Source organism: Amblyraja radiata, chromosome 41 (assembly GCF_010909765.2).
Source record: "Amblyraja radiata isolate CabotCenter1 chromosome 41, sAmbRad1.1.pri, whole genome shotgun sequence".
NCBI lineage: Eukaryota > Metazoa > Chordata > Chondrichthyes > Rajiformes > Rajidae > Amblyraja > Amblyraja radiata.
In genome coordinates, this window is record NC_045996.1 from 9,827,654 (window position 1) to 9,855,006 (window position 27,353).

Below are 27,353 nucleotides of genomic sequence, written 5' to 3' on the forward strand. Positions count from 1 at the left end.
ATTCATCCATTTATTTACAAACGTGTTATTATACATTAGAAATGTCCAAACTGTGGATGGTGTGGGGAACTTATCGACACCAGACCTGGTCAGCTTTGCTAATACTGAATCGATGTATTACAGAGGTCAGAGACGGGCTACCCGGGTGAAAGTGCTCTCCGTTCCGTTGTGAAGGACTGGCCCATGTTTCAGGCATGTTGAACAGGACATTGACACGTGGAGGTGTACGTCTGCACGGAGCCTCCACAAGTTCACCGTTGACCTCAGCACCGCACGAAGCACTCGTGTAGGGTTGTCTCTGTATTTTGCCCGCGCCTCACTCACAGTGTGAGGACCTCTGCGGAGGGAGCAGGACCACTCACTTCAAATTCGCCTCAGCTGAGCGACCGTTCGGAACAAGCCAGAGACTGGTGCATCGCTGAGAGACGAGGGTGCGGGTGGGTGTGGACCAGGGGCAGCTTCACAGACTCGTATCGTGATCAGTGCTAATCCCAGTGAACAGCAGCGCAGGCGAAGGGCCGAAGATCCTTCTCCTGGTCCGACGATTCAAACTAGTGGCCCCAGCCACTCCGTGAGAAAGACTCGCCAGCACACACACACATGCAAGCACACACACATGTATACACGCACACGCACACACGTGCATGCACACCGGCATATGTTTACACATGTACATACATACACGCACGCTCGTATGCACATACATGAAAGGACATTTACATATGAATTTACATGCACACACACGCACACGCACACGCACACGCATGTGTGTATGCACACACATAAGCACACTCACATGCATATTTATGCACATGCACAAACATACACATGCATGCATACACACGTACATGCACACGCTCGTGTATGCACGCAAATGTAAGCACACACATGCACACACACAAATGCACATGCATGCAGACACACATGCACGTACATGCACACACACAAATGCACATACATGCACACACACACAAATGCACATAAATGCACACATACATGCACACACACATATGCGCACACAAATGCACATATATGCACACACATACGAATGCACATACATGCACACATACATGCACACACACAAATGCACATACATGCACACACACACAAATGCACGTACATGCACACACAAGCACACCAACGTCCAAGTAACCTGCTCGCCATTACATATAGTCACAGATTATCCTCATTTCAAAATATTAAATCATGTCCACAGTGTTATAGTGCAATTCTAAAAATGACTAGAGATTTGCTCGGGTGAAGTGCGCGGCATCTAAGGGGGAAGGATCACCCTGGCGACGGCCAGCGCCGCCAGGATAGCGTGGTTCACGTGGGGGGGGGGGGGGGGACAATACCGTGGGGACCGAGCCGAGGACACAAGGCACTCCACCCCCCCTTGGAGAAGTGAACATAGGTGATGTCACAGTAGTGGTCAGAGATTACATTTATTGATGGTCCATCCAGCAAGGCTATATGGGGGAGCTGAGAAATAAGAAAGGGATGATCACCTTGTTAGTTTAAGAAGGAACTGCAGATGCTGGAAAACCGAAGGTAGACAAAAAATGCTGGAGAAACTCAGCGGGTGAGGCAGCATCTATGGAGCGAAGGAAATAGCTCGCCTGTTTCCTTCGCTCCATAGATGCTGCCTCGCCGGCTGAGTTTCTCCAGCATTTTTGACTACCTTGTTAGTTTGGTTTAGTTTAGAAATACAGACCTTCCGCACCGACCAGCGATCCCCGCACACGAACACTATCCTACACACACTAGGGACAATTTACACTTACACCAAGCCCCTACACACAGGGACAATTTACACTTACACCAAGCCCCTACACACAGGGGACAATTTACAGAGGGGCCAAGTAACCGACAGACCCGCGTCGCGTGCCTTTGGGATGTGGGAGGAAACCGGAGCACCCGGAGCAAGCCCCGCGTGGTCACAGGCAAAGATCCTATAGCGGAGCAAGATAGACCACTCCTGTTAAATGCAATGGGCTGACGTGTAGTACGCAACGGAGCGGAACGTGGGCCTTTTTTCATCCATTTCAGTAACCTGACCCGACCCGACCCGACTCGCAGTGTAATCAACGTTGCGGGGGAACAGTTTGTGTTAATAAATTATAATTCTGAAAATGAGGAGAAGATTTTTACCAAAGAACTTTTATTTTTACCAGGATGTTTCCGTAACCGGATTCCGTCTCCGCACTTGTATCTTTGCTCCGCTACGGGATCTTTGGTGCGGAGACGGAAGCCGGTTACGGAAATGGGGCCGAAAATTACCCATGAATCTGCCCATGACCGTACTACGTCTTTTTCGTCGAGTGGACGATCTTGCTCGCTGTAGGATGTTTGGTCAGAGGCAGGACGTACAAACTCCACACACACACGCACACGCACACGCACACGCACACGCACACACACACACACACGCACGCACACACACACACACACACACACACACACGCACACACGCACACACGCACACACACACGCACACACACACACACACACACACACACACACACCCCAGGGCAGGATCGAACCCGGGTCTCTGGCACCGTGAGGCAGTGGTTCCACCAGCTGCCGCCCAGACCCATGGGACTATGTTAAAGACAGGCTCCAAAAATCAACCATTTTATATACAGCTCTTGATTTATAAATTATAAGAATCTCTGCAAGTTAAAAAAATATGAATAAGACTAGACTTAGCCTACAGCAGTGCTCCCGAGCTGGCCATCTGTGTGGGGCTAAAACTGTACAGGTGGGAGTTGGGCTGTTCGGAGACTCTTAAAGTAGTGGTCTTTACCCCCCCCCACCCACGCCCAACGAGGTGGGGGGAAGAGGGGGCTCCAGTTTGGCACAGTTGGTCACCGTGCGCCGAGTTGCGCCGTTGCCAGTCGCCCGTGGGCTGTCCGGCTCATCGCTGGGTGGGGACGTGGCCAGGCTGGCATTCGGGGCCCTGGTCCTGTCACACCGGCCCTTCAGCTACACTTGCATGTCTTCACCACCATGTTGGACAGCTGCTCCACTTTGGCCTGTCGACCCACGTAGTACAGGATGGTCAGTGGCTCCAGCAGCTGCGGCACGCAGCACGGAGACGCCGATGCACCAGGGTTGTGCATGTTGTACAAACCCAACACCTGCCGTGGGAAGGACAGAGGGCAGAGGCTGTTAGTGTTACTGCTGCACAAGAAGCATGTGTTCATATCTACATGTGTTCATATCCACATGTGTTCATATCTACATGTGTTCATATCTACATGTGTTCATATCCACATGTGTTCATATCCACATGTGTTTAATATCTACATGTGTTCATATCCACATGTGTTCATATCCACATGTGTTCATATCTACATGTGTTCATATCTACATGTGTTCATATCTACATGTGTTCATATCCACATGTGTTCATATCTACATGTGTTTAATATCTACATGTGTTTAATATCTACATGTGTTTAATATCCACATGTGTTCATATCTACATGTGTTCATATCTACATGTGTTCATATCTACATGTGTTCATATCCACATGTGTTTAATATCTACATGTGTTTAATATCTACATGTGTTTAATATCTACATGTGTTCATATCTACATGTGTTCATATCTACATGTGTTCATGTCTACATGTGTTCATATCTGCATGTGTTTAATATCTACATGTGTTTAATATCTACATGTGTTCATATATGTATAGGATAGGCAAAAATAAGCCTTGTGGCTTCAGCCTATTCCTTTTTCGGTCATTGATTATGTGAACGTTGTGTGAAATGGATACAGTGTTGGTTCATATTCACACAGATTGTAAAGTTTTGTTCTTTTTAATGTGTGAGCGAAATAAACTATTCATTCATTCATTCATATCCACGCAATTAATATCTACATGTGTTCATATCTACATGTGTTTAATATCTGCATATCAACTTGAGATAGAGGGGTAACTCTGTTAGTTATCACTGCACGAAGAGCATGTGTTCATATCTACATGTGTTCATATCTGCATGTGTTCATATCCACGTGTTCAATATCTGCATGTGTTCATATCCACATGTGTTCATATCCTCAAACTCAACAGCGATAAGACAGAATTCCTCCTCATAGGCTCCAAAGCCACACTCAGCAAAATCAATAACCCCACTCTCACCATCGACGGCACCACTGTCTCCCCATCTCCCCAGGCCCGCAACCTTGGCGTGATCTTTGATTCCACCCTCTCCCTTGAGCCTCACATCCGCCATGTCATTAAAACCTCCTTCTTTCATCTCCGCAACATCGCCAAACTCAGACCCTCTCTCACACCGCCTGCTGCTGAAAGACTCATCCATGCCTTCATCTCCTCCCGACTGGTCTATTGCAACTCACTTCTCCTTGGCATCAGCTCCACCTACATCAACCGACTCCAACTGGTCCAGAATGCAGCCGCCCGACTCATCACCCACACCAAATCCTGGCATCACATCACTCCAGTCCTCAAAAAACTTCACTGGCTTCCCATCTCCCACCGGATCACCTACAAAATCCTGGTCCTCACCTACAAAGCCCTCCACCATCTGGCCCCCCCATATCTCACTGACCTCCTCTCCCCCTACCAACCCTCACGGTCCCTCAGATCCACATCAGCCGGTCTCCTCTCCATCCACAAGTCCAACCTCCGCAGTTTTGGGGACAGAGCCTTCTCCAGGGCAGCTCCCAGGCTCTGGAACTCCCTCCCCCAACTGATCCGCAATTCCGTGTCCCTCCCCATCTTCCAGTCCCGCCTCAAGACCCATCTGTTCACCTCTGCCTATCCTTAGCCCCACGTCCCCGTCCCTTTTCATCTGTGCATTAATTGCCTCATATTGTGTTTTGTATTGAATTCTGTCTTTACTTTGTGTACTAGTCATGTCTCTACTATTTATTTCATTCCCCTTACATGTTTTTCCTCTACATGCTCAATTTTTGTAAGGTGTCCTTGAGACTCTTGAAAGGCGCCCATAAATAAAATTTATTATTATTATTATTATTATATCTGCATGTGTTCAATATCTGCATGTTTAATATCTGCATATCAACTTGAGATAGAGGGGTAACTCTGTTAGTGTTATCACTGCACGAGGAGCATGTGTTCATATCTACATGTGTTTACATAGAAACATAGAACATAGTCCCTGCCCGAATTCTAGGTGCAGGAGTAGGCTATTCGGCCCTTCGAGCCTGCACCACCATTCAATATGATTATGGCTGATCATCCAACTCAGTATCCTGTACCTGCCTTCTCTCCATACCCCCTGATCCCTTTAGCCACAAGGGCCACATCTAACTCCCTCTTAAATATAACCAATGAACTGGCCTCAACTACCTTCTGTGGCAGAGAATTCCACAGATTCACCACTCTCTGTGTGAAAAATGTTTTTCTCATCTCGGTCTTAAAAGATTTCTGCCTTATCCTTAAACTGTGACCCCTTGTCCTGGATTTCCCCAACATCGGGAACAATCTTCCTGCATCTAGCCTGTCCAACCCCTTAAGAATTTTGTAAGTTTCAATAAGATCCCCCCTCAATCTTCTAAATTCTAGCGAGTACAAGCCGAGTCTATCCAGTCTTTCTTCATATGAAAGTCCTGACATCCCAGGAATCAGTCTGGTGAACCTTCTCTGTACTCCCTCTATGGCAAGAATGTCTTTCCTCAGATTAGGAGACCAAAACTGTACGCAATACTCCAGGTGTGGTCTCACCAAGACCCTGTACAACTGCAGTAGAACCTCCCTGCTCCTATACTCAATCCCTTTGCTATGAAAGCCAACATACCATTCGCTTTCTTCACTGCCTGCTGCACCTGCATGCCTACTTTCAATGACTATTGTACCATGACACCCAGGTCTCGCTGCAACCTGCTGTTTAACTCTAGACCCTCCTACTGAGGAAGGATAATGTTCCCACATCGAGTGTACAATTAGTGACACTACTGCATCTTACCACAGCATGCTGAGTGTCTGTACTCCAGATGTATGGACAGGGTCCCATGCAGAAGTTGGCGTGATATCCTTTGGGTTCGTGAATCCACTTCCACCCCAGGTCCTTGCGGAAGTTGATGTACATGGGCTGAACGCAGCACGCCTGCTCCTCAGAGGACCTGTCGGCAAGGGACGGAATGGAAAGGGTTAATCCAGGCGGGCTCACCAGACAGGGTGCGTAGAGCCCGCTTCTCCACACAGGCCTCAACCTTGAGCTCAACAGATCGTTAACGGTGGCGCAGCGGTAGAGTTGCTGCCTCACAGCGCCAGAGACCCGGGTTCAATCCTGACTGCGGGCGCAAGTCTGCACGGGGTTTGCACGTTCTCCCTGTGACCACGTGGGTTTCCTCCGGGTGCTCTAGTTTCCTGCCACAGCGCCGGAGACTCGGTTTCAATCTTAACTACGGGTGCTGCCTGTGTGGAGTTTGCACGTTCTCCCTGTGACCACGTGTGGTTTCTCCGGGTGCTCTGGCTTCTTCCCACAGCGCCAGAGACCCCCTTCCAATATTAATTACAGGTGCTGCCTGTGAGGAGTTTGCACGTTCTCCCTGTGACCACGTGGGTTTCCTCCGGGTGCTTCGGTTTCCTCCCACATCCTAAGACGTGCAGCTGCGTAAATTGTCTCTAGTGTGTTGGGTGCGACTAGTGCACGAGATCGCTGGTCGGCGAGGATGCACGTGATGGTAAACTGAAGGTAGACACAAAATGCTGGAGTAACTCATAGAAACATGGAAGGAGGAGGCCATTCGGCCCTTTGAGCCAGCTCCGCCATTCATTGTGATTATGGCTGATCGTCCCCAATCAATAACCCGTGCCTGCCCTCCCCATATCCCTTGATTCCACTAGCCCCTAGAGCTCTATCAAACTCTCTCTTAAATCCATCCAGTGATTTGGCCTCCACTGCCCTCTGTGGCAGGGAATTCCATAAATTCACAACTCTCTGGGTGAAAACTTTTTTTTTTACCTCAGTCTTAAATGGCCCCTGGTTCTGGACTCGCCCAACATTGGGAACATTTTTCCTGCATCTAGCTTGTCCCGGTCCTTTTATGGGTTATGGTCTGAGTGCAGGTAGATGGGTCTAGGGGAGAATAAGTGTTCGGCACGGACTAGAAGGGCTGAGTTGGCCTGTTTCCGTGCTGTAATTGTTATATGGTTATAATTTTATATGTTTCTATAAGATCCCCCTCATCCTTCTAAACTCCAGTGAATACAAGCCCAGGTCTTTTCAATCTTTCCTCATATGACAGTCCCGCCATCCCAGGGATCAATCTCGTGAACCTACGCTGCACTCTACGCCTCAATCACAACTCTGCGGGTGAGGCAGCATCTCCGGAGAGAAGGGATGGGTGGCGTTTCGGCTCGAGATACTTTTCCAGACTGATGGGAAACGGAACTGAGCCAACTCACTGGGCTAAGCAGGATCCCTCGCTGATGTCCCGTTTCCTACGACTGTGCATCGCGGCTCTGGCAGACGGGGTGGACATGATGAGAATGTGTGGCCATTTCGGACTCATCGCCGAGAGAGTACCCATGTCCCCCCTCGCTTTCCCTGTGGGACAAGCAGAAGCAGGTAAAGAGAGCTGTGTTTTTTTTAAATTAAAAATTAAATATTTTTATTAGAAGCATATATACAAATAATAATAAGCGCCAATTTAATTATAGATTTCTTACATAGCTTCAATTTTTAAATATTTTTTTAAAGAATAAAGATAAAGAGAAACGAGAAGAGAAGAGCTAGATGCAGGAAACATAGAAACATAGAAAATAGGTGCAGGAGTAGGCCATTCGGCCCTTCGAGCCAGCACCGCCATTCAATGTGATCATGGCTGATCATCCCCAATCAGTACCCCGTTCCTGCCTTCTCCCCATATCCCCTGACTCCGCTATTTTTAAGAGCCCTATCTAGCTCTCCCTTGAAAGCATCCAGAGAACCGGCCTCCACCACCCTCTGAGGCAGAGAATTCCACACTCACAACTCCCTATATCCCCTGGCTCCGCTATCTTTAAGAGCCCTATCCAGCTCTCTCTTGAATCGATCAGATTCGTGAGACACGACCTCCCACGTACAAAACCATGCTGACTATCCCTCTCAGTGGACAATGGGTATTTCAGTATTCAGTATTTATTTGAATGTCATTTTAACTGAGTTCAGTTACATACACAGATGAAACGAAAAAACGGTTTCTCGATCAGTTCCCATTCAGTGCAATTAATAAATACATAGAGCTTTAAAAAATTTAAATTACCATATCTAAAATAAAATAGGCCTAAAAATGACAATAAAATAGAAACAGACATTCAGACGGAACAGTGGCTTTGCTTTGACAGATGCCTAGCTGTCAAAGTATGGGCGAGGTTAGATGTGTTGGTGTATGATGTATGGGGAGGGGACACAGTCCGTTAACCAGTCTTATTGCCTGTGGGAAGAAGCTGTGGAGCATCCTGCTGGTTTTGCAGCTGATGCTCCTGTACCTCTTCCCAAGTGGCAGAATAGAGAAGATGGGTGATAGGGGTCCTTAATAATGGAGATGGCTCTGCGGATGTTCCGCTTCTTATAGATCTCCAACAGGAGAGTGAGTGGGGCACCAATGATCCTGCTGGCTGTCTTCACTATCCTGTTAAGTTGGTTTTGCTCATAAGCCTTGCAGCTCCCAAAATTTCCGCCGTTGAAGAGACTACGAGGAGGTCAAGATGGCCTTTTAATTCAGGAACAAATGGTATAATTACCGAAAAACTTTAGCTGAAGGTTTTTTTTGTCTTTGGGAACATCGACATCACAGGGGCAGTGTACGGTGATCTTCAGATGTTGCTCGCGAACTGTAAGGAAACAAACCATGAGTAAGCGAAGGGGGCGCAGCGGTAGAGACCTGGGTTCGATCCCGACTACGGGCGCTTATCAGTCCGTTCTCCCCGTGACCTGCGCGGGTTTTCTCCGAGATCTTCGGTTTCATCCCACACTCCAAAGACGTGCAGGTTTGTAGGTTCATTGTAAGTGTGTGTAGGATAGTAATAATAATAATGGATGGGATTTATATAGCGCCTTTCTAATACTCAAGGCGCTTTACATCGCATTATTCATTCACTCCTCAGTCACACTCGGTGGTGGTAAGCTACTTCTGTAACCACAGCTGCCCTGGGGCAGACTGACGGAAGCGTGGCTGCCAATCTGCGCCTACCACCAGTCACTCACACACATTCACACACAGGCAAAGGTGGGTGAAGTGTCTTGCCCAAGGACACAACGACAGTATGCACTCCAAGCGGGATTCGAACCGGCTACCTTCCGGTCGACAGCCGAACACTTAGCCCATTGTGCCATCTGTCGTCCCGACACATAGTGTCAATGTGTGGGTCGGTGCGGACTTGGTGGGCCAAAGGGGCCCATTCCCGTGCTGTATCTCAACACTAAAGCATAGGAAATAGGTGCAGGAGTAGGCCATTCGGCCCATTCGTGCCAAAAAGTCTTGTTCTTCCAAGGAAGATTCAACCTGACTCACTAACATACTGATCCCAACTTCATAGACTTCATTCAATGTCAAGACGTTGGGCAGCTAACAACCCAGCGGTATGAATTGGAGGAGCAGCACCTCATATTCCGCTTGGGCAGTCTGCACCCTAGCGGCATAAACATTGAATTCTCCAATTTCTGGTAGCCCTTGCTGTCTCCTCCCCTTCTCAGCTCTCCCTCAGCCGTTGGGCTCCTCCTCTTCCTTTTTCCTTTCTTCTCCCCGCCCTTCATCAGTCTGAAGAAGAGTTTCGGCCCGAAACGTTGCCTATTTCCTTCGCTGCTGCACCTGCTGAGTTTCTCCAGCACTTTTGTCTACCAGCGGTACAAATATTGATTTCTCTAACTTCAAGTAACTCTTGATTCCCCTCTCTCTCCGTCCCTCCCCCCACATTAGTTTTAGTTTAGTGTTACAGCGCAGAAACAGGCCCTTCGGCCCACCGAGTCCGCGTCAACCAGCGATCCCCGCACATTAACACTACCCTACACACACCAGGGACAATTACACATTGACACCAAGCCAATTAACCTACAAACCTGTACACCTTTGGAGTGTGGGAGGAAACCGAAGATCTTGGAGAAAACCCACGCATGTCACGGGGAGAACGTGCAAACTCCGTACAGACAGCACCCATAGTCAGGATTGAACCCGGGTCTCTGGCGCTGTGAGGCAGCAACTCTACCGCTGCGCTACCTAGTTTGCCAACTAGTTCCTTCTGATTAATGTTACTGGTTGAGTGCCTCGTTGTCAGCTTCCCCTCAGCTAACAATGAACCTTTCCACATTTCCCTATCGTCTGCTTTGATCTATTGGTTTTCACACCTTACCCTTCCATATCTCTAGACTCCCTCTCCCCTGACTCTCATCCCGAAGAATGGTCTGGACCCGAAACGTCATCCATTCCTTCTCTCCAGAGATGCCGCCTGTCCCGCTGAGTTACTCCAGCATTTTGTGTCTATCTACACTCAAAGTCCACGTTAGTCTTCACTCAGGTGATCACATGCAAATTGAAGGAACAGCGCCTCATATTTTGCTTGGCTAGCTTACAATCCAGCAGCGTGGACCATAGATCCTACAGCGAGCAAGATCGTCCACTCGACGAAAAAGACATAGTACGGCCATGGGCAGATTCATGGGTAATTTTCGGCCCCCATTTCCGTAACCGGCTTCCGTCTCCGCACCAAAGATCCCGTAGCGGAGCAAAGATACTAGTGCGGAGACGGAAGCCGGTTACGGAAACATTCTCGTAAAAATAAAAGTTCTTTGGGAAAAATCTTCTCCTCATTTTCAGAATTATAATTTATTTACACAAACTGTTCCCCCGCAACGTTGATTACACTGCGAGTCGGGTCGGGTCGGGTTACTGGAATGGATGAAAAAAAGGCCCACGTTCCGCTCCGTTGCGTACTACACGTCAGCCCGTTGCATTTAGCAGGAGTGGTCTATCTTGCTCCGCTATAGGAGCAGGCGGTGCAGGCTCGAAGGGCCGAATGGCCTACTCCTGCACCTAATTTCTATTTCTATCTTTGGTGTGAATGTTGAATTCTCCCAAATCCTGGAGTTTGGAGATGAGATTGGATGGGATTATTTTATTGAAGGCACAGCTATATTCCATAAATTGGAGTCTAATGTAGGTGCCTTAAATCTGAATATCCAGGCATACTTAGTGGCAGTTCCAGCCTTCCGAAAAACTCGATCGTGAGACACGACCTCCCACGTAAAAAACCATGCTGACTATCCCTAATCTTTGTCCATCTAAATGCATGTATATCCTATCCCTCAGAATACTCTCTAGTAACTTTCCAACTACAGATGTTAAGCTCACTGGCCTACAGTTCCCAGCATTCCCCCACTGCCCATCTTGAATAGAGGCACAACAATTGCCACCCTCCAGTCTCCTGCCACCTCTCCTGTATTGAAAGACGTATCGGCAAATGCTCAAGGGATTGTGAAAGGTGCTACAAGAATGCACAATAGGGCCAGAGACACCCCATTCGATCCCGACCTCGGGTGCTGTCTGTACGGAGTTTGCACGGACTGTTCTCCCCGTGAGTTTTCTCCGGGTGCTCCGGTTCCCCCCCCCCCGCACTCCAAAGGCAAGTGGAGGTTCGTAGCTTTAAGAAGAAACTGCAGATGCTGGAAAATCGAAGGTAGACAAGAGTTCTGGAGGAACTCCGCGGGTGCAGCAGCATCTATGGACCATCACATCAGTCTGAAGAAGGGTTTTGGCCCGAAACGTTGCCTATTTCCTTCGCTCCATAGATGCTGCTGCACCCGCTGAGTTTCTCCAGCATTTTTGTCTACCCAGGTTGGTAGGTTAATTGGCTTTGGTAAAATTGCCCCTAGTGTGTAGGTTACAAAACTGGGATAACATCAGACGGGGGGGGGGGGGGGATCGCTGGTCGGTGCAGACCCGGTGGGCCGAAGGGCCTGTTTCAACGCTGTATTTCTAAAGTCTAAAGACTGCCGTAAGATTACCTTTGTTCAAGACCCATTGTCTCACAGTCTCGGTCACATCAAATGAGATCCGTTCGTCGGTCCCCTTGGTTCTCAGTAGTCGGTTGTCCAGGTAGATGCTGTCATTGGAATGGATCTGAATTAAATAGGACATGAGGGTTATTTCAGTGATAAATCTTGTCCTGCAAATCTGCTTTAAACTTTGTTGAAGAAGGAACTGCAGATGCTGGAAAATCGAAGGGAGACAAAAATGCTGGAGGAACTCAGCGGGTGAGGCAGCATCTATGGAGCAAAGGAAATGGACAACATTTCTGGTCGAAACCCTTCTTCAGACTGATGTGAGCAAAGACCCTACAGCGAGCAAGATCGTCCACTCGACGAAAAAGACTTAGTACGGCCATGGGCAGATTCGCGGGTCATTTTCGGCCCCATTTCCGTAACCGGCTTCCGTCTCCGCACCAAAGATCCCGTAGCGGAGCAAAGATACTAGTGCGGAGACGGAACAAGCCGGTTACGGGAACATCCTCGTAAAAATAAAAGTTCTTTGGGAAAAATCTTCTCCTCATTTTCAGAATTTTAATTTATTAACCCAAACTGTTCCCCCGCAACGTTGATTACACTGCGCGTCGGGTCCGGTTACTGAAATGGATGAAAAAAAGGCCCACGTTCCGCTCCGTTGCGTACTACACGTCAGCCCATTGCATTTAGCAGGAGTGGTCTATCTTTGGTCTGAAGAACGGTCTCGACCCGAAACGTCACCCATTCCTTCTCTCCGGAGATGCTGCCTGTCCCGCTGAGTTACTCCAGCATTTTGTGTCTACCTTCGGTTTAAACCAGCATCTGTACACTTAGGAGTGTTGTTTGAGGCATAACTAGCAAGAACAAGTGAGAACGCTCTCTTTATAGATGCTTACTGCTCAGGGTGATTTTATACACAGATCATTTAAAGGCTCTTGGGCAGGGCCGGTACACCTGACATCACGACCAGGTTCTTAAACCCATTGCAGAAGCCATCAGCATGGGAATCAGCACAGCCCCACCACCCAGATGATCACCTTCGTGAAGGTCGGAGTGCAGCTGCCAAGAACCACAGCAGCCAGGAATCAGTCAGGAATCCTGGCGACTGTGCAGGACTGGCAGCGTTTCCGTAGACCTGGCGAAACAGCTGAAGTTCCCACGGCACATTGCCACGACCACCCTGAGGGCCAGACATCCTCCTGGTCTCAGAGGCGACCAAAAACATCGTCTTGTTGGAACTGACAGTGCCGTGGGAGGACCGTCTGGAGGAGAGGAAGATGGCCAAGTATGAAGAGCTGGTCATAGACTGCTGTAAGCAGGCAAGGTGTACGCCCATCGAGGTCGGCTGCAGGGGTTTTGCAGGGCAATCTCTCCACAAAGCCTTGAGTGCACTGGGCATCAATGGAGTGGAGAGGGGAGAAGAGGAGAAGAGCCATCAAGAACACCACAGAGGCAGCAGAGAAGGCCTCGAGATGGCTCTGGATCAGGAGAGGAGGTCCATGGGGAGGAGCGAATGCCAGCTGAACACAAGTCGTGGTCGGATCAACCACGGCTGGGTCGCCTGGGCGAGGGTGTCTGATGTTGAAAGACCCCAAACACTCAATGACCCCAAATTACATCACTGATGATGTGTTCAGGAGCATCAAGAGATGTTTTTTTTCTCAATATTTATAACTTTCTGCGAAATTCCCATTAAAATATAGTCAGAGAGATACAGCAGGGAAACAGGCCCTTCAGCCAACTGAAACCGTACTGACCTTAAACCACCCCTTTACACTAATTATTATTTATTTAATTAACCCCCAAATCCCCATTCATTCCCACCCGGATTCTACCACTTGTCTGTAAACTGGGGACAATTTGTAAATCGATGCTGCCTGGATGAGAGGATGTTTATTAAATATCCCCCCCCCCCCCCCAGACTCTCAGTCCGACACCCAAAACGTCACCTATTCCTTCTCTCTGGAGATGCTGCCTGTCCCACTGAGTTAAAAGGGCCTGTCCCACTTTCACGACCTGATTCACCACCCTTGCCCTTGACTCATACACGCAGCATGGTCATCACGAGGTAGTAGGAGTCCGTGATGCTGGTCGTAGGTACTCGTGGCATCAAGTAGGTCGGGGCATTTTTTCAACAGGATGAAAAATGTCCACCAGTAAAAAAGGTCGTGAATTAGGTCGTGAAAGTGGGACAGGCCCCTTTACTCCAGCATTTTGTGTCTCCTCTGGCTGCTCCTCTTCCTTTCTTCTTCCCCCCCCCCCCCCCACACCCTGCATCAGTCTGAAGAATGGTTTCGGCCCGAAACTCCTGCACCTATTTTCTATGTTTCTATGTTTCTATGCAGGTATTCAAATCATTTGCTATGTCGCTCTTCCAGGGAGATGCTAAATGCATTTCGTTGTCTCTGTACTGTACACTGACAATGACAATTAAAATTGAATCTGAATCTGAATCTGAATCTGAATCTGAGGTACACAAAAAAACTAGAGAAACTCAGCGGGTGCGGCAGCATTTATGGAGCGAAGGAAATAGGCAACGTTTCGGGACGAAACGTTGCCTATTTCCTTCGCTCCATAGATGCTGCCGCACCCGCTGAGTTTCTCCAGCACTTTTGTCTACTTCCTTTGTTGTTTGATTTTCTTTCCACCAGCCATACAGGAAGGAAATTCCACATCACCCGCAAATAATTGTCCATGCACTTCCCCTGTTCCCCTTGCCACCAACATTTAAGTCTGTGCTTCCCCTCCTTAATACCTCAGCTGTCATGACCAGCTGCGATGGCCAACTAGTTTGCAATGTTGACGTCACTCTCTGAGTCAACTGCTTGCGTTTCCTCCCACATCCCGAAGATGTGTAAGACGAGAAGTTAGTTGGCCACTGTAAATTTCCCCTAGTGTAGGTGGTTAGTAGAATCCAGGGATCGGTTAGTTTAGTTTAGAGATACAGCGCGGAAACATAGAAACATAGAAAATAGGTGCAGGAGTAGGCCATTCGGCCCTTCGAGCCTGCACCGCCATTCAATATGATCATGGCTGATCATCCAACTCAGTATCCTGTACCTGCCTTCTCTCCATACCCCCTGATCCCTTTAGCCACAAGGGCCACATCTAACTCCCTCTTAAATATAGCCAATGAACTGGCCTCAACTAGATAGATAGATAGATAGATATAATTTATTGCCACACAACCAGGGTTGGTGGAAATTTGGGTTGTCAGCAGCAGTACAATAATAAAGAACACACAATAAAACTGTAACACAAACATCCACCACAGCATTCATCACTGTGGTGGAAGGCACAAAAATTTGGCCAGTCCTCCTCCATTTCCCCCCCGTGTACAGGACCAGAGTCCAGTGGCAGATAATTCCAGTGGCAGGCTTCTGTGGCAGAGAATTCCAGAGATTCACCACTCTCTGTGTGAAAAATGTTTTTCTCATCTCGGTCCTAAAAGATTTCCCTCTTATCCTTAAACTGTGACCCCTTATTCTGGACTTCCCCAACATCGGGAACAATCTTCCTGCATCTAGCCTGTCCAACCCCTTAAGAATTTTGTAAGTTTCTATAAGATCCCCCCTCAATCTTCTGAATTCTAACGAGTACAAGCCGAGTCTATCCAGTCTTTCTTCATATGAAAGTCCTGACATCCCAGGGATCCACGCCGACCAGCGATCCACACACACACACACACACACACACACACACACACACACACACACACACACACACACACACACACACACACACACACACACACACACACACACACACACACACACACACACACACACACACACACACACACACGGGACAATTAACAATTATACCAAGCCAATTAACCTACAAACCTGCACGTCTTTGGAGTGTGGGAGGAAACAGAAGTTCTTGGAATAACCCACGCAGGTCTCGGGAAGAACATGCAAACTCCGTACAGACAGCGCCCGTAACTAGGATCAAACCCGGGTCTCTGGCGCTGTGAGCGCTGTAAGGCAGCAACTCTACCGCTGCGCCTCCGTGCCACCCAATAGTTGTTGGGAATGTGAGAGAGAACAGGTCTCGGAGAAAATTAAATGGGAATGGGAATGGGATTTCTCTGAGCTAGCATAGACTCAATGGGCCAAAGAGCCTCCTTCTTAGTCATATAGAAAGTTGGGTAAACTCTTGTCCCTTGAATTGCCTCTTTTTAGTGACTAAACAGATAGATGGAGTGGTAAAGAAGGTATGCGTGGCTTCATCGGTCGGGGCATTGAGTTTGAGAATCAGGAAGTCATCTTGCAGCTTTAGAGGACTTCAGTAAAGGGCCTGTCCCACGAGCATGCGACCTGCATGCGGCAAGCGCGACCGAAAGGGCCTGTCCTACAAGCATGCGACTGCATGCGGTAAGCGCGACCGAAAGGGCCTGTCCCACGAGCATGCGACTGCATGCGGTAAGCGTGACCAAACCAGAAGCGGGGGCCGTGCGGAGGTCGAGTGAGTGACAGGAAGTTCGAGCAAAGTCCGCGGGAAGTTCGAGCGTGACGTACGGCGTCGAGGCGGCTGTGGGCCGGCAGGCCGTTGCCGCGCGGAATATTTGAACACGGTCAGTTTTTCGGAGCCCCACGCGATGTCGGGACCAGCTCCGCACAACTCCATACGGCTCCGGCGATCGAAGTGGGACCGGCCCCGCGAGGCCGTACGGCTCAAGCGACCACGTTAGGTCACGCTTGCCGCATGGAGTCGCATGCTGGCGGGACAGGCCCTTTAGGCTACATTTGGGGTATCGGCAGATCTCGCCTCATTACGGGATGTGGAGGTTTGGGAAAGAGTTCAGTGGAGGTTTACCAGAATAATGGCCGGATTAGGAGATGTTAGCTATAAGGCACGAGTGGACACACTTGGTAACACGAAACAAAAACGCAGACACTGACTGAAGATAGACACAAAACGCTGGAGTTACTCAGCCGGGACAGGCGGCATCTCTGGAAAAAAGGAAAAGGTGACGTTTTTCGGGCCGAGACCCTTCTTCAGACTGAGAGTCAGGGGAGAGGGAATCTAGATGTTTGGGTTGTGGATTACCGGTGTTGCAAGCTGCTTTGACAGAATTGCAACACATCTTGCCAACCCCACCCATGGTCTCTGGTTTATATCAACGCGTCTACGACCAGATTTCAAACCAACTTTCTCTCACTCCCACTCCACACAAGCCTAAAAAAAAATCATTCCATTCCAGTCTCCAAAGCTGTTGATTCAGTGGGTCCCTGAGTTCAGTTTGCAGTCGTTAAAGTCATAGTGTCTTACAGCACAAAACAGGCCCTTCAGCCCATCTCGTCTATGCCGACCATGATGCCTATCCAGGCACGGAAATTGCTCTCAAAACATGGGGGGGACACAATTTATCGGCGGGCGCATGCGCGCTCACTCACACGCAAGGCTTCGGTCGTGGGTCCTGTAGACGGCAACATCGGGAGCTGACCTGGTTGGTGACCGACTCCGAACTCCAGCAACAGCAGCTTCCGAATCGTGGGGCTTCAATTGGCCCGTTCGCGGGGGCTTCAACACCGGGAGCCTCGATCGCAGCAATTTGACCGCGGGACGGGCGATGAAAGGCCCCTCGAACGGGCCGATTCAAACTCCGCTCTGTGACCTTTGCTCCACCAGGACGTCTCCCTCCTCCAATCACTCCAGTGAATACAAGCCTCATCTTTTCAATCTTTCCTCATACGACAGTGCCGCCATCCCAGGGATCAATCTCGTGAACCTACCCTGCACTGCCTCAATCACAAGGATGTTCTTCCTCAAATTAGTTACATCCACTCTATCCGGGCCCTTGACTATTTGAGTGGATCCCACTGTACGTCGGTTCACCCCCTTTCATTGACTCAGCCTCGACAGCTCAATCCCTGACGTGTGGCTGTGTACATGCGCTAGGGAGGGGGTAATTAATAGGTAGCACACTTTAGACTTTCCTTTGGTTGCCTTCCAAAAATATTGTATAGGTGTGGCCTGCCATAACAAGTGAGCAGCCTGAAGCCATTGACTTGAGACTGGATGGGATCCAACAGACCGACAAGTTGCTACATAATGGGTGAGCAGCATCTACGTGAATAAATAATTACACAAACAGTCTGCCGATGTGGCGGCACAGTGGGCAGCAGTAGAGCTGATGCCTCACGGCGCCAGAGACCCGGGTCACGGGCGCTGTCTGTATGGAGTTTCCACCCTGTGACCTCGTGGGTTTTCTCCAGGTGCTCCGGTTTCCTCCCGCAATCCAGAGACCAACAGGTTTGTAGGTCAGAAGGTACACAAAATTGCTGGGGAAACTCAGCGGGTGCAGCAGCATCTATGGAGCGAAGAAAATAGGCGTTGCCTATTTCCTTCGCTCCATAGATGCTGCTGCACCCGCTGAGTTTCCCCAGCAATTTTGTGTACCTTCGATATTCCAGCATCTGCAGTTCCCTTTTGAACAGGTTTGTAGGTCAATTGGCTTCGGCAAAATTTGTAAATTGTTCCTAGTGTAGAAAGATAGAAATATAGAAACATAGAAACATAGAAAATAGGTGCAGGAGTAGGCCATTCGGCACCTCCGAGCCTGCACCGCCATTCAATATGATCATGGCTGATCATCCAACTCACTATCCTGTACCTACCTTATAATAATAATAATGGATGGGATTTATATAGCGCCTTTCTAATACTCAAGGCGCTTTACATCGCATTATTCATTCACTCCTCAGTCACACTCGGTGGTGGTAAGCTACTTCTGTAGCCACAGCTGCCCTGGGGCAGACTGACGGAAGCGTGGCTGCCAATCTGCGCCTACGGCCCCTCCGACCACCACCAATCACTCACACACATTCACACACAGGCAAAGGTGGGTGAAGTGTCTTGCCCAAGGACACAACGACAGTATGCACTCCAAGCGGGATTCGAAACGGCTACCTTCCGGTTGCCAGCCGAACACTTAGCCCATTGTGCCATCTGTCGTCCCTAAACCTTATCTCCATACCCCCTGATCCCTTTAGCCACATCTAACTCCCTCTTAAATATAGCCAATGAACTGGCCTCAACTACCTTCTGTGGCAGAGAATTCCACAGATTCACCACTCTCTGTGTGAAAAATGAAACTGTGACCCCTTGTTCTGGACTTCCCCAACATGGGGAACAATCTTCCTGCATCTAGCCTGTCCAACCCCTTAAGAATTTTGTAAGTTTCTATAAGACCCCCCCTCAATCTTCTAAATCCTAGCGAGTACAAGCCGAGTCTATCCAGTCTTTCTTCATATGAAAGTCCTGACATCCCAGGAATTAGTGTGTAGGGTAGTGTTAGTGTACGGGGTGATCGCTGGTCGGCACGGATTCGATGGGCTATAAAGGGCCTTTTTCATGCCGCTGTATCTCTAAAGTCTAAAGTTAATGAACCCTCTAAAATTATTCTTATGTGTCTAGGACAGAACTAGTGAGGACAAGTGTTTGCTGGTCGGCACGGACTCGGTGGGCCGAAGGGCCTGCTTTCACACTGTGTCCCTACACAAAACCAAAATAAACCATATATGTAGAAACAAAGAACTGCAGATGCTCGATTATACCATTAGCACAAAGTGCTGGAGTAATTCAGCGGGTCAGGCAGCATCTCTGGAGTTAAAGGATAGACTTCATTTTAGGCTTCAGAGATCCAGCACAGAAGCAGGCCCTTCGGCCCACTGAGTCCTTGCTGACCAACGATTGCTCCATATACTAGCACTATCCCATACACGAGGGACAATTTACAATTGTTTTTTCCGAAGCTAATTAACCTACAAACCTTTGGAAACCTTGCGGAAAACCAGAGCACCCAGAGGAAACCCACGCAGTCACAGGGAGAACAGATCGGGACCCTTCTTCAGACTCTCCTTGACCGTCTACCTGGTGCTAGCCCACTCATAATGGGCCGAATTGCCTGCTCCTCCAGGTGTGAACAACTATTGCCAGCTGAGCTCAGAGAAGAAATACTCCAACCTGGCAGATACAAGATCTGGGCCCAACATGACCTTGATGTTTCCTTCCATCGTCTCCCCTCTCTGTGCCTTTTCACATAGAAACATAGAGAATAGGTGCAGGAGTAGGCCATTCGGCCCTTCGAGCCAACACTGCCATTCAACATGATCATGGCTGATCATTCAAAATCAGTACTCCCGTTCCTGCTTTCTCCCCATATCCCTTGATTCCGACAGCCCTAAGAGCTAAATCTAACTCTCTCTTGAAAACATCAAGGGATTTCTATGGGAAGGAATCCTCTCTACCAAGAGAGGACCCCCTTCTCCCATCTCCATCGGTCCCCCTCCTCTCGGACTTCCCCAGAGTCTGAAGAAGGGTCCCAGCCCAAAACATCACCCGTTTTCTCCAGAGATACTGCCAGACCCGCTGAGTTACTCCAGTATTTTGTGTCTATCGTCAGTATAAACCAGCATCTGCAGTTCCATCCCTCACATCAGTGAAGCTACTCAGAAGCTGCTGCTACTCAGACACCAGCCTTGTTTTCACCCAGAGAGTTGGGAATCTGTGGAATTTTCACCCAGAGAGTTGTGAGTCTGTGGAATTTTCACCCAGAGTTGTGAATCTGTGGAATTTTCTCCCAGAGAGTTGTGAGTCTGTGGAACTTTCACCCAGAGAGTTGTGAGTCTGTGGAACTTTCACCCAGAGAGTTGTGAATCTGTGGAACTTTCACCCAGAGAGTTGTGAATCTGTGGAACTTTCACCCAGAGAGCTGTGAATCTGTGGAACTTTCACCCAGAGAGTTGTGAATCCGTGGAATTTTCACCCAGAGAGTTGTGAATCTGTGGAATTCTCTGCCACAGAAGGCAGTGGAGGCCAGTTCACTGGATGTATTTAAGAGAGTTAGATTTAGCTCTTAGGGCTAACGGAATCAAGAGATATGGGGAGAAGGCAGGAACGGGGTACTGATTTAGGATCATGATCATATTGAATGGTGGTGCTGGATCGAAGGGCCGAATGGCCTACTTCTGCACCTATCTTCTATATTTCTATGTTTCTTTTGTTCTGCCTTTCTCTATCTTTCAGATTGAAGAAGGGTTCCGACCGAAACATCTCGTATTCCTTCTCTCCGTAGTTGCTGCCTGGCCCGCTGAGTTACTCCAGCAGCAGTTTGTGTCGCGGTTGTCTCTGGCACGGCACATCTTGGTTGAGCTTCCGATCCTGGTCGGTTCCAAGAGCAGTGTGCGGTTTCCAGGAGCTTCTGTGCAGAGTCTCCCAGTCTCAACAGAAGCCCGGCTGAAGAAAACAGGGTGTGCAGATTACAGTAATCACCAGTTAGTGGTGGTGTGGAACAGATTCCATGCAAGGCACCAACCAGTGTGTGGGCTATATATAGAGGCTGACTTGTTCGAATCCCCACCCTGTGACCAAAAGGCTGGAAGAGAAGAGCTGTTTAACCTGTGTCTGATGGAGACAGGATGGGTGGGAATAGCAATCTGTGGTGAAGACTGTTGGCACAAGCGACCACCACCCTCATTGTGAAGGTTACACTTACTTTCAAGTGCTGTCTTGTGCCAGTGAGCGGATGGTTAGAAAATTGAAGGTAGACGCAAAATGCTGGAGTAACTCAGCGGGACAGGCAGCATCCCTGGAGTAATTGGATAATTGCTCAGCTCTGAGTTCGTACACGGCACTTACTGTACATCCTCCATGTTCCACGGAAAATCACTCTTGGCTTTTAACTAGGAGTTACTGCCTTTCAGGTTAGCTCATTGTTACGTGTGCCGGGGTGCAGTGAAAAGCCCTCGTTGCGTGCTAACCAGTCAGCGGAAAGACAATACACGTTTGTATGGCGGGTGTATGGAACGAGCTGCCAGAGTTGACGGAGAGACTAACACAACATTTAAGAAACAGTTAGACAGGAACATGGGTGGGACAGGTTTGGAGGACATAAGAAAGGCACAAAAGTGCTGGAATAACACAGTGGGTCGAGCAGCATCCCCGTAGACCATGGATAGGGTCCCGACCCACAACGTCACCTGTCCATGTTCTCCAGAGATGCTGCTTGACCAGCTGAGTTACTCCAGCACTTTGTATCTTTTTTTATGTTTTAAACCAGCATCATGTGTAGGAAGGAACTGCAGGTAGACAAAATTGCTGGAGAAACTCAGCGGGTGAGGCAGCATCTATGGAGCGAAGGAAATAGGCAACGTTTCGGGCCGAAACCCTTCTTCAGACTTCAGTAGGAAGGAACTGCAGATGCTGGTTTACACCGAAGGTTGACAAAAAATGCCGGAGTAACTCAGCGGGACAGGCAGCATCTCTGGAGGGAAGGAATGGGTGACGTTTCGGGTTGAGACCCTTCTTCAGAACCTTGTTCCTTAATCCTTGCAGTTATGATCTCTTACCATCTCAACTCACTGCAGTGAGAACATAAGGCAGGTATAGCACAGGAACAGGCCCTTCGGCCCACAATGTCCATGCTGAACACGATGCCAAGGACATCTGTCTGCACATAAGCCATATCCCTCCATTCCCTACATATCCACATGCCTATCCAAAAGTTTCAAATCACACTTGAATGATAAATGCAACGTTCAATAAATTTACAATAATGGACTCAGATCAGTCGACAATGATCAGGAAATTACCAGATTTCAATGAAAACCTTCTGCCACTATTTCATATCATCAAACAGATAACTCCCCACCACTGACTCCATCTACACCTCACGCTGCCTCAGAAAAGCAGCCAACATGCTGGATGCTTTCAAGAGAGAGCTAGATAGGGCTCTTAAAAATAGCGGAGTCAGGGGATATGGGGAGGAGGCAGGAACGGGTTACTGATTGGGGATGATCAGCCATGATCACATTGAATGGCGGTGCTGGCTCGAAGGGCCGAATGGCCCACTCCTGCACCTATTGTCTATTGTCTATAATCAAAGACTTGTCCCACCCCGGCCATTCCTTCTTCTCCCTGCTCCCGTCTGGCAGGAGATGTGAAAGCTTGAAAGCGTGCACCATCAGACATGGCTTCTTCCCCTCTGTTATCAGAGCAAGAGTCCTGGCAACATCCTCGTAAACCTTCTCCGCACGCTGTCCAGCTTAACAGCGCCCGTCCAGAGAAGCATGGTGAGCAAAACTGAGCACTGCTCCAAATGCACAGAGTGTTTTACCCAGAGTAAGGGAATTGAGGACCAGAGGACAGTGGGCAGTCACAGTGGCGCAGCGGTAGAGTTGCTGCCTTACAGCGATTGCAGCGCCGGAGACCCAGGTTCGATCCCGACTACGGGTGCTGTCTGTACGGAGTTTGTACGTTCTCCCCGTGACCTGCGTGGTTTTTCTCCGAGATCTTCGGTTTCCTCCCACACTCCAAAGACACATACGGGTTTGTAGGTTAAATGGAAATGTAAAAATTGTCCCTAGTGGGTGTAGGATGGTGTGAATGTGCGGGGATTGCTGGTAGGCCGAAGGGCCTGGTTTCCGCGCTGTATCTCTAAACCAAGGCATAGGTTTAAGGTGAGAGGGTGAACTGTTGCCTTCTCTCCCGGGCTAGACAGAGACACAGACACAGACACAGACTGTGCTGCACCAGACAAGAGTGGATTGTTCAGAAGACACACAGCAGCGCTCCAACTTGTCCAAGGCTGGCAGTAAAGTTTCCACTGACCCCAAGCTGCTCATAACGTCAGTGGGGAAAGATGAACTGACTCATCGGTTGCCTTGTTTATGTTTCTTGCTGGAAGAAACCTGACTCTCCCTCTTCCTCTCCTTGCACTAAATCCTCGCTGTCAAATTCTTCGGGGGCAGGTCGCGGCTTGACTGCAGGCCTGACGTCCAAAACACCCTCCCATTCTCCTCAGTATCCGCGTTCCGCCTTCTAAACACTGCCAAAGGTTTGTGGTTTCAGTCCTGCCAGCGCGGGCCTGCCCTCGACACCCACGCGCACAGCTCAGCCTGGCGGACGTGTTGCTACGGGCAACACTGCGAGACTGCCCCACCGGTAGGTCTCGAAGGCCTCTCGGGTAACATAGTTTGCGTAAATTCCTGCCCTGCGGGAGCTTTATCCCATTATGTCTCCCAGGGCCAACGCCTGTGTCAGGATCACGTAGGCATCTTTGTATTAACACTTTCACTCAAGGCCGTGATCAAGGCAAACGTTGTCAAGAACACAAGCAGATGCCCAGCCCTGACATGTCAGCCATCTTGGTGACCTTTAACCTCATTAGGCAGAGCGCTGGTTTGGAGGGATATGGGCAGGTGGGACTAGTGTAGATGGGGCTTGTGGCAGTGTGGGCATGTTGGGCAGTGTGGGCATGTTGGGCAGTGTGGGCATGTTGGGCAGTGTGGGCATGTTGGGCAAGTTGGGCCTGTTTCTGTGCAGTATGACTATGAGAGACAGCGAGAGACAGACATACAGACAGACAGAGAGGAGAGAGAGGAGACGGAGAGAGAGGAGACGGGGAGAGAGAGAGGGGGGAGTGAGAGGGGGGAGAGAAGGGGGAGAGAGAGAGGGGAGAGAGGGAGAGAGGGGGGGGAGAGGGGCGGAGAGGTGAGGGAGAGGGGGGAGAGTGGGAGATGGGGGGGAGAGAGGGGGGGAGAGAGATGGGGGGAGAGAGAGGGGGGGAGAGGTGAGGGGGAGAGAGAGGGAGAGAGAGAAGGGAGAGAGAGGGGAGGAGAGGAGGAGAGAGAGGGGGCGAGAGAGGGGGGAGAGAGGGGGAGAGAAGGGGAGAGAGAGGGGGAGAGAGGGGGGAGAGTGGGGGGGAGAGAGGGGGGAGAGAGAGATGAGAGGGAAGGACAGGGGAAGCTCAGGAAATGCTCCTGAACTGGTGTGACAGACCAGATAACATCCAGTGACACAGCCACACTGCTCCCAACCCCACAACCAGGGCTGTATTATCGCTCTCTGTCCAACATAAACTGTGTAAGAGTTCGAGAATTCGCATCGCAACAGGCGGAGTGCCGGAATACATTCCACCTGATAGCATTACCTGTACATGCCATGCCTGAACACATGTTGGCATTACCTGTACATGCCATGCCTGAACACATGTTGGCATTACCTGTACATGCCATGCCTGAACACATGTTGGCATTACCACTACATGCCATGCCTGAACACATGTTGGCATTACCTGTACATGCCATGCCTGAACACATGTTGGCATTACCTGTACATGCCATGCCTGGACACATGTTGGCATTACCTGTACATGCCATGCCTGAACACATGTTGGCATTACCTGTACATGCCATGCCTGAACACATGTTGGCATTACCTGTACATGCCATGCCTGAACACATGTTGGCATTACCACTACATGCCATGCCTGAACACATGTTGGCATTACCTGTACATGCCATGCCTGAACACATGTTGGCATTAACTGTACATGCCATGCCTGAACACATGTTGGCATTACCTGTACATGCCATGCCTGAACACATGTTGGCATTACCTGTACATGCCATGCCTGAACACATGTTGGCATTACCTGTACATGCCATGCCTGGTCACATGTTGGCATTACCTGTACATGCCATGCCTGAACACATGTTGGCATTACCACTACATGCCATGCCTGAACACGCGTTGGCATTAGCAGTACATACCATGCGCTGGACACGTATTCCCTGTACATGCCCCACATGACCAGGGGTCGGCATCACCAGCTTATGTCCCATCGAGACTCACGTTGGCCTCCACTCGCTGGAGTTGAGAAGGTTGAGGGCGGGGTGGACCTCATTGAAACTTACAGAATAATGAAAGACGTAGATAGAGTGGATGTAGAGAAGATGTTTCCACTGGTGGGAGAGTCTAGGACCAGAGGTCGTAGCCTCAGAGTTAAAGGGTGCTCTTTTAGAATGGAGGTGAGGAGGAACTTCTTTAGTCAGAGTTAGTGAATCTTTGGAACTCTTTGCCACAGAGGGCTGTGGAGGCCAAGGCAGTGGATATTTGTAAGGCAAACTCTTGATTAGAACGGGTGTCAAGGGTTAGACAATAGACAACAGACAATAGACAATAGGTGCAGGAGTAGGCCATTCAGCCCTTCGAGCCAGCACCGCCATTCAATGTGATCATCCCCAATCAGTACCCCGTTCCTGCCTTCTCCCCATATCCCCTGACTTTGCTATCATTAAGAGCCCTCTCTTGAAAGGGTTGTGGGGAGAAGGCAGGAAAATGGGAGGCAGAGATCAGCCATGATCGAATGGCAGAGTGGGCTGGATGGGCCGAATGGCCCAGTTTTACTCCTATAACTTGTGAACGTTTTCCATTACCTGATAGAGCTCCACCCGCTGCTGCTCCACAGAGGCATCGAACCTCACCTCCCGAAAGAGTCGGAACTCAGCCCGGTGCAGGTCCGCGACACTGCTGAGGTTCAGCGAGATGTTGAAGTTGTAGATTTTGTAAGTGGACTCGTCTAAAGGAAAGCAGAGAGTCGGGGTTAGAACTCGACGCCACCTCCAGTGTTCACCGGCCTCGCTGCAAGATGGGGTTGTCCTGGCCTGGTCATCCTTGGACACTCATGACCACTGGCTTCAAGTTCATATGTGTATGTGTGTATATGTGTATATGTATGTATATGTACATGTATATGTATGTATGTATGTGTGTATGTATTTATGTATATATATGTATATATATAATTTTCCTTTTATTTATTCATTTTCATCTTTTCTTTTCTTTTCTTTTTTTTTTAATCGTTCGAAATAAAGAAAGATATCATATCATATCATTCAAAGTTCAAGCTCAAGTGAGTTTATTGTCATGTGTCCCTGATAAAACAATGAAATTCTTGCTTTGCTTCAGCACACAGAACATAGTAGGCATGAATACAGAACAGATCAGTGTGTCCATATACCATGATATAAATATATACACACACATGAATAAATAAACTGATAAAGTGCAAATAATAGATAATGGGTTATTGATAATCAGAGTTTTGTCCGAGCCAGGTTTAATAGCCTGATGGCTGTGGGGAAGTAGCTATTCCTGAACCTGGTTGTTGCAGTCTTCAGGCTCCTGTACCTTCTACCTGAAGGTAGCCGGGAGATGAGTGTGTGGCCAGGATGGTGTGGGTCCTTGATGATACTGCCAGCCTTTTTGAGGCAGCGACTGCGATAGATCCCCTCGATGGTGGGGAGGTCAGAGCCGATGATGGACTGGGCAGTGTTTACTACTTTTTGTAGTCTTTTCCTCTCCAGGGCGCTCAAGTTGCCGAACCAAGCCACGATGCAACCGGTCAGCATGCTCTCTACTGTGCACCTGTAGAAGTTAGAGAGAGTCCTCCTTGACCAACCGACTCTCCGTAATCTTCTCAGGAAGTAGAGGCGCTGATGAGCTTTCTTGATGATTGCATCAGTGTTGGCTTGACCAACACTCCCAGGGCAGGGACAGCAGGGAAGGACACACAGAGTGAAGC

At 49.1% G+C, this 27,353-nt stretch overlaps 1 protein-coding gene across 2 annotated transcripts in view; it reads right to left on the minus strand.

Annotated features, from left to right (window-relative positions):
- Positions 1–2,470: 2,470 nt before the first annotated feature.
- Positions 2,471–27,353, minus strand: part of LOC116967778 (transforming growth factor beta-3 proprotein-like) — a 45,973-nt gene continuing 21,090 nt past the window's right edge. The window contains exons 3-9 of one of the 2 annotated variants that reach the window (XM_033014383.1): positions 27,007–27,012; positions 26,206–26,351; positions 11,984–12,098; positions 8,728–8,817; positions 7,408–7,549; positions 5,963–6,119; positions 2,471–3,140 (exon numbers count right to left, since the gene is read on the minus strand). In XM_033014383.1, the coding sequence (XP_032870274.1) occupies positions 2,982–3,140; positions 5,963–6,119; positions 7,408–7,549; positions 8,728–8,817; positions 11,984–12,098; positions 26,206–26,351; positions 27,007–27,012 (815 nt within the window). In that variant the 3' untranslated portion in view covers positions 2,471–2,981. The remainder of the gene's footprint in view (positions 3,141–5,962; positions 6,120–7,407; positions 7,550–8,727; positions 8,818–11,983; positions 12,099–26,205; positions 26,352–27,006; positions 27,013–27,353) is intronic. The other variant, XM_033014384.1, reaches the window with a different exon arrangement.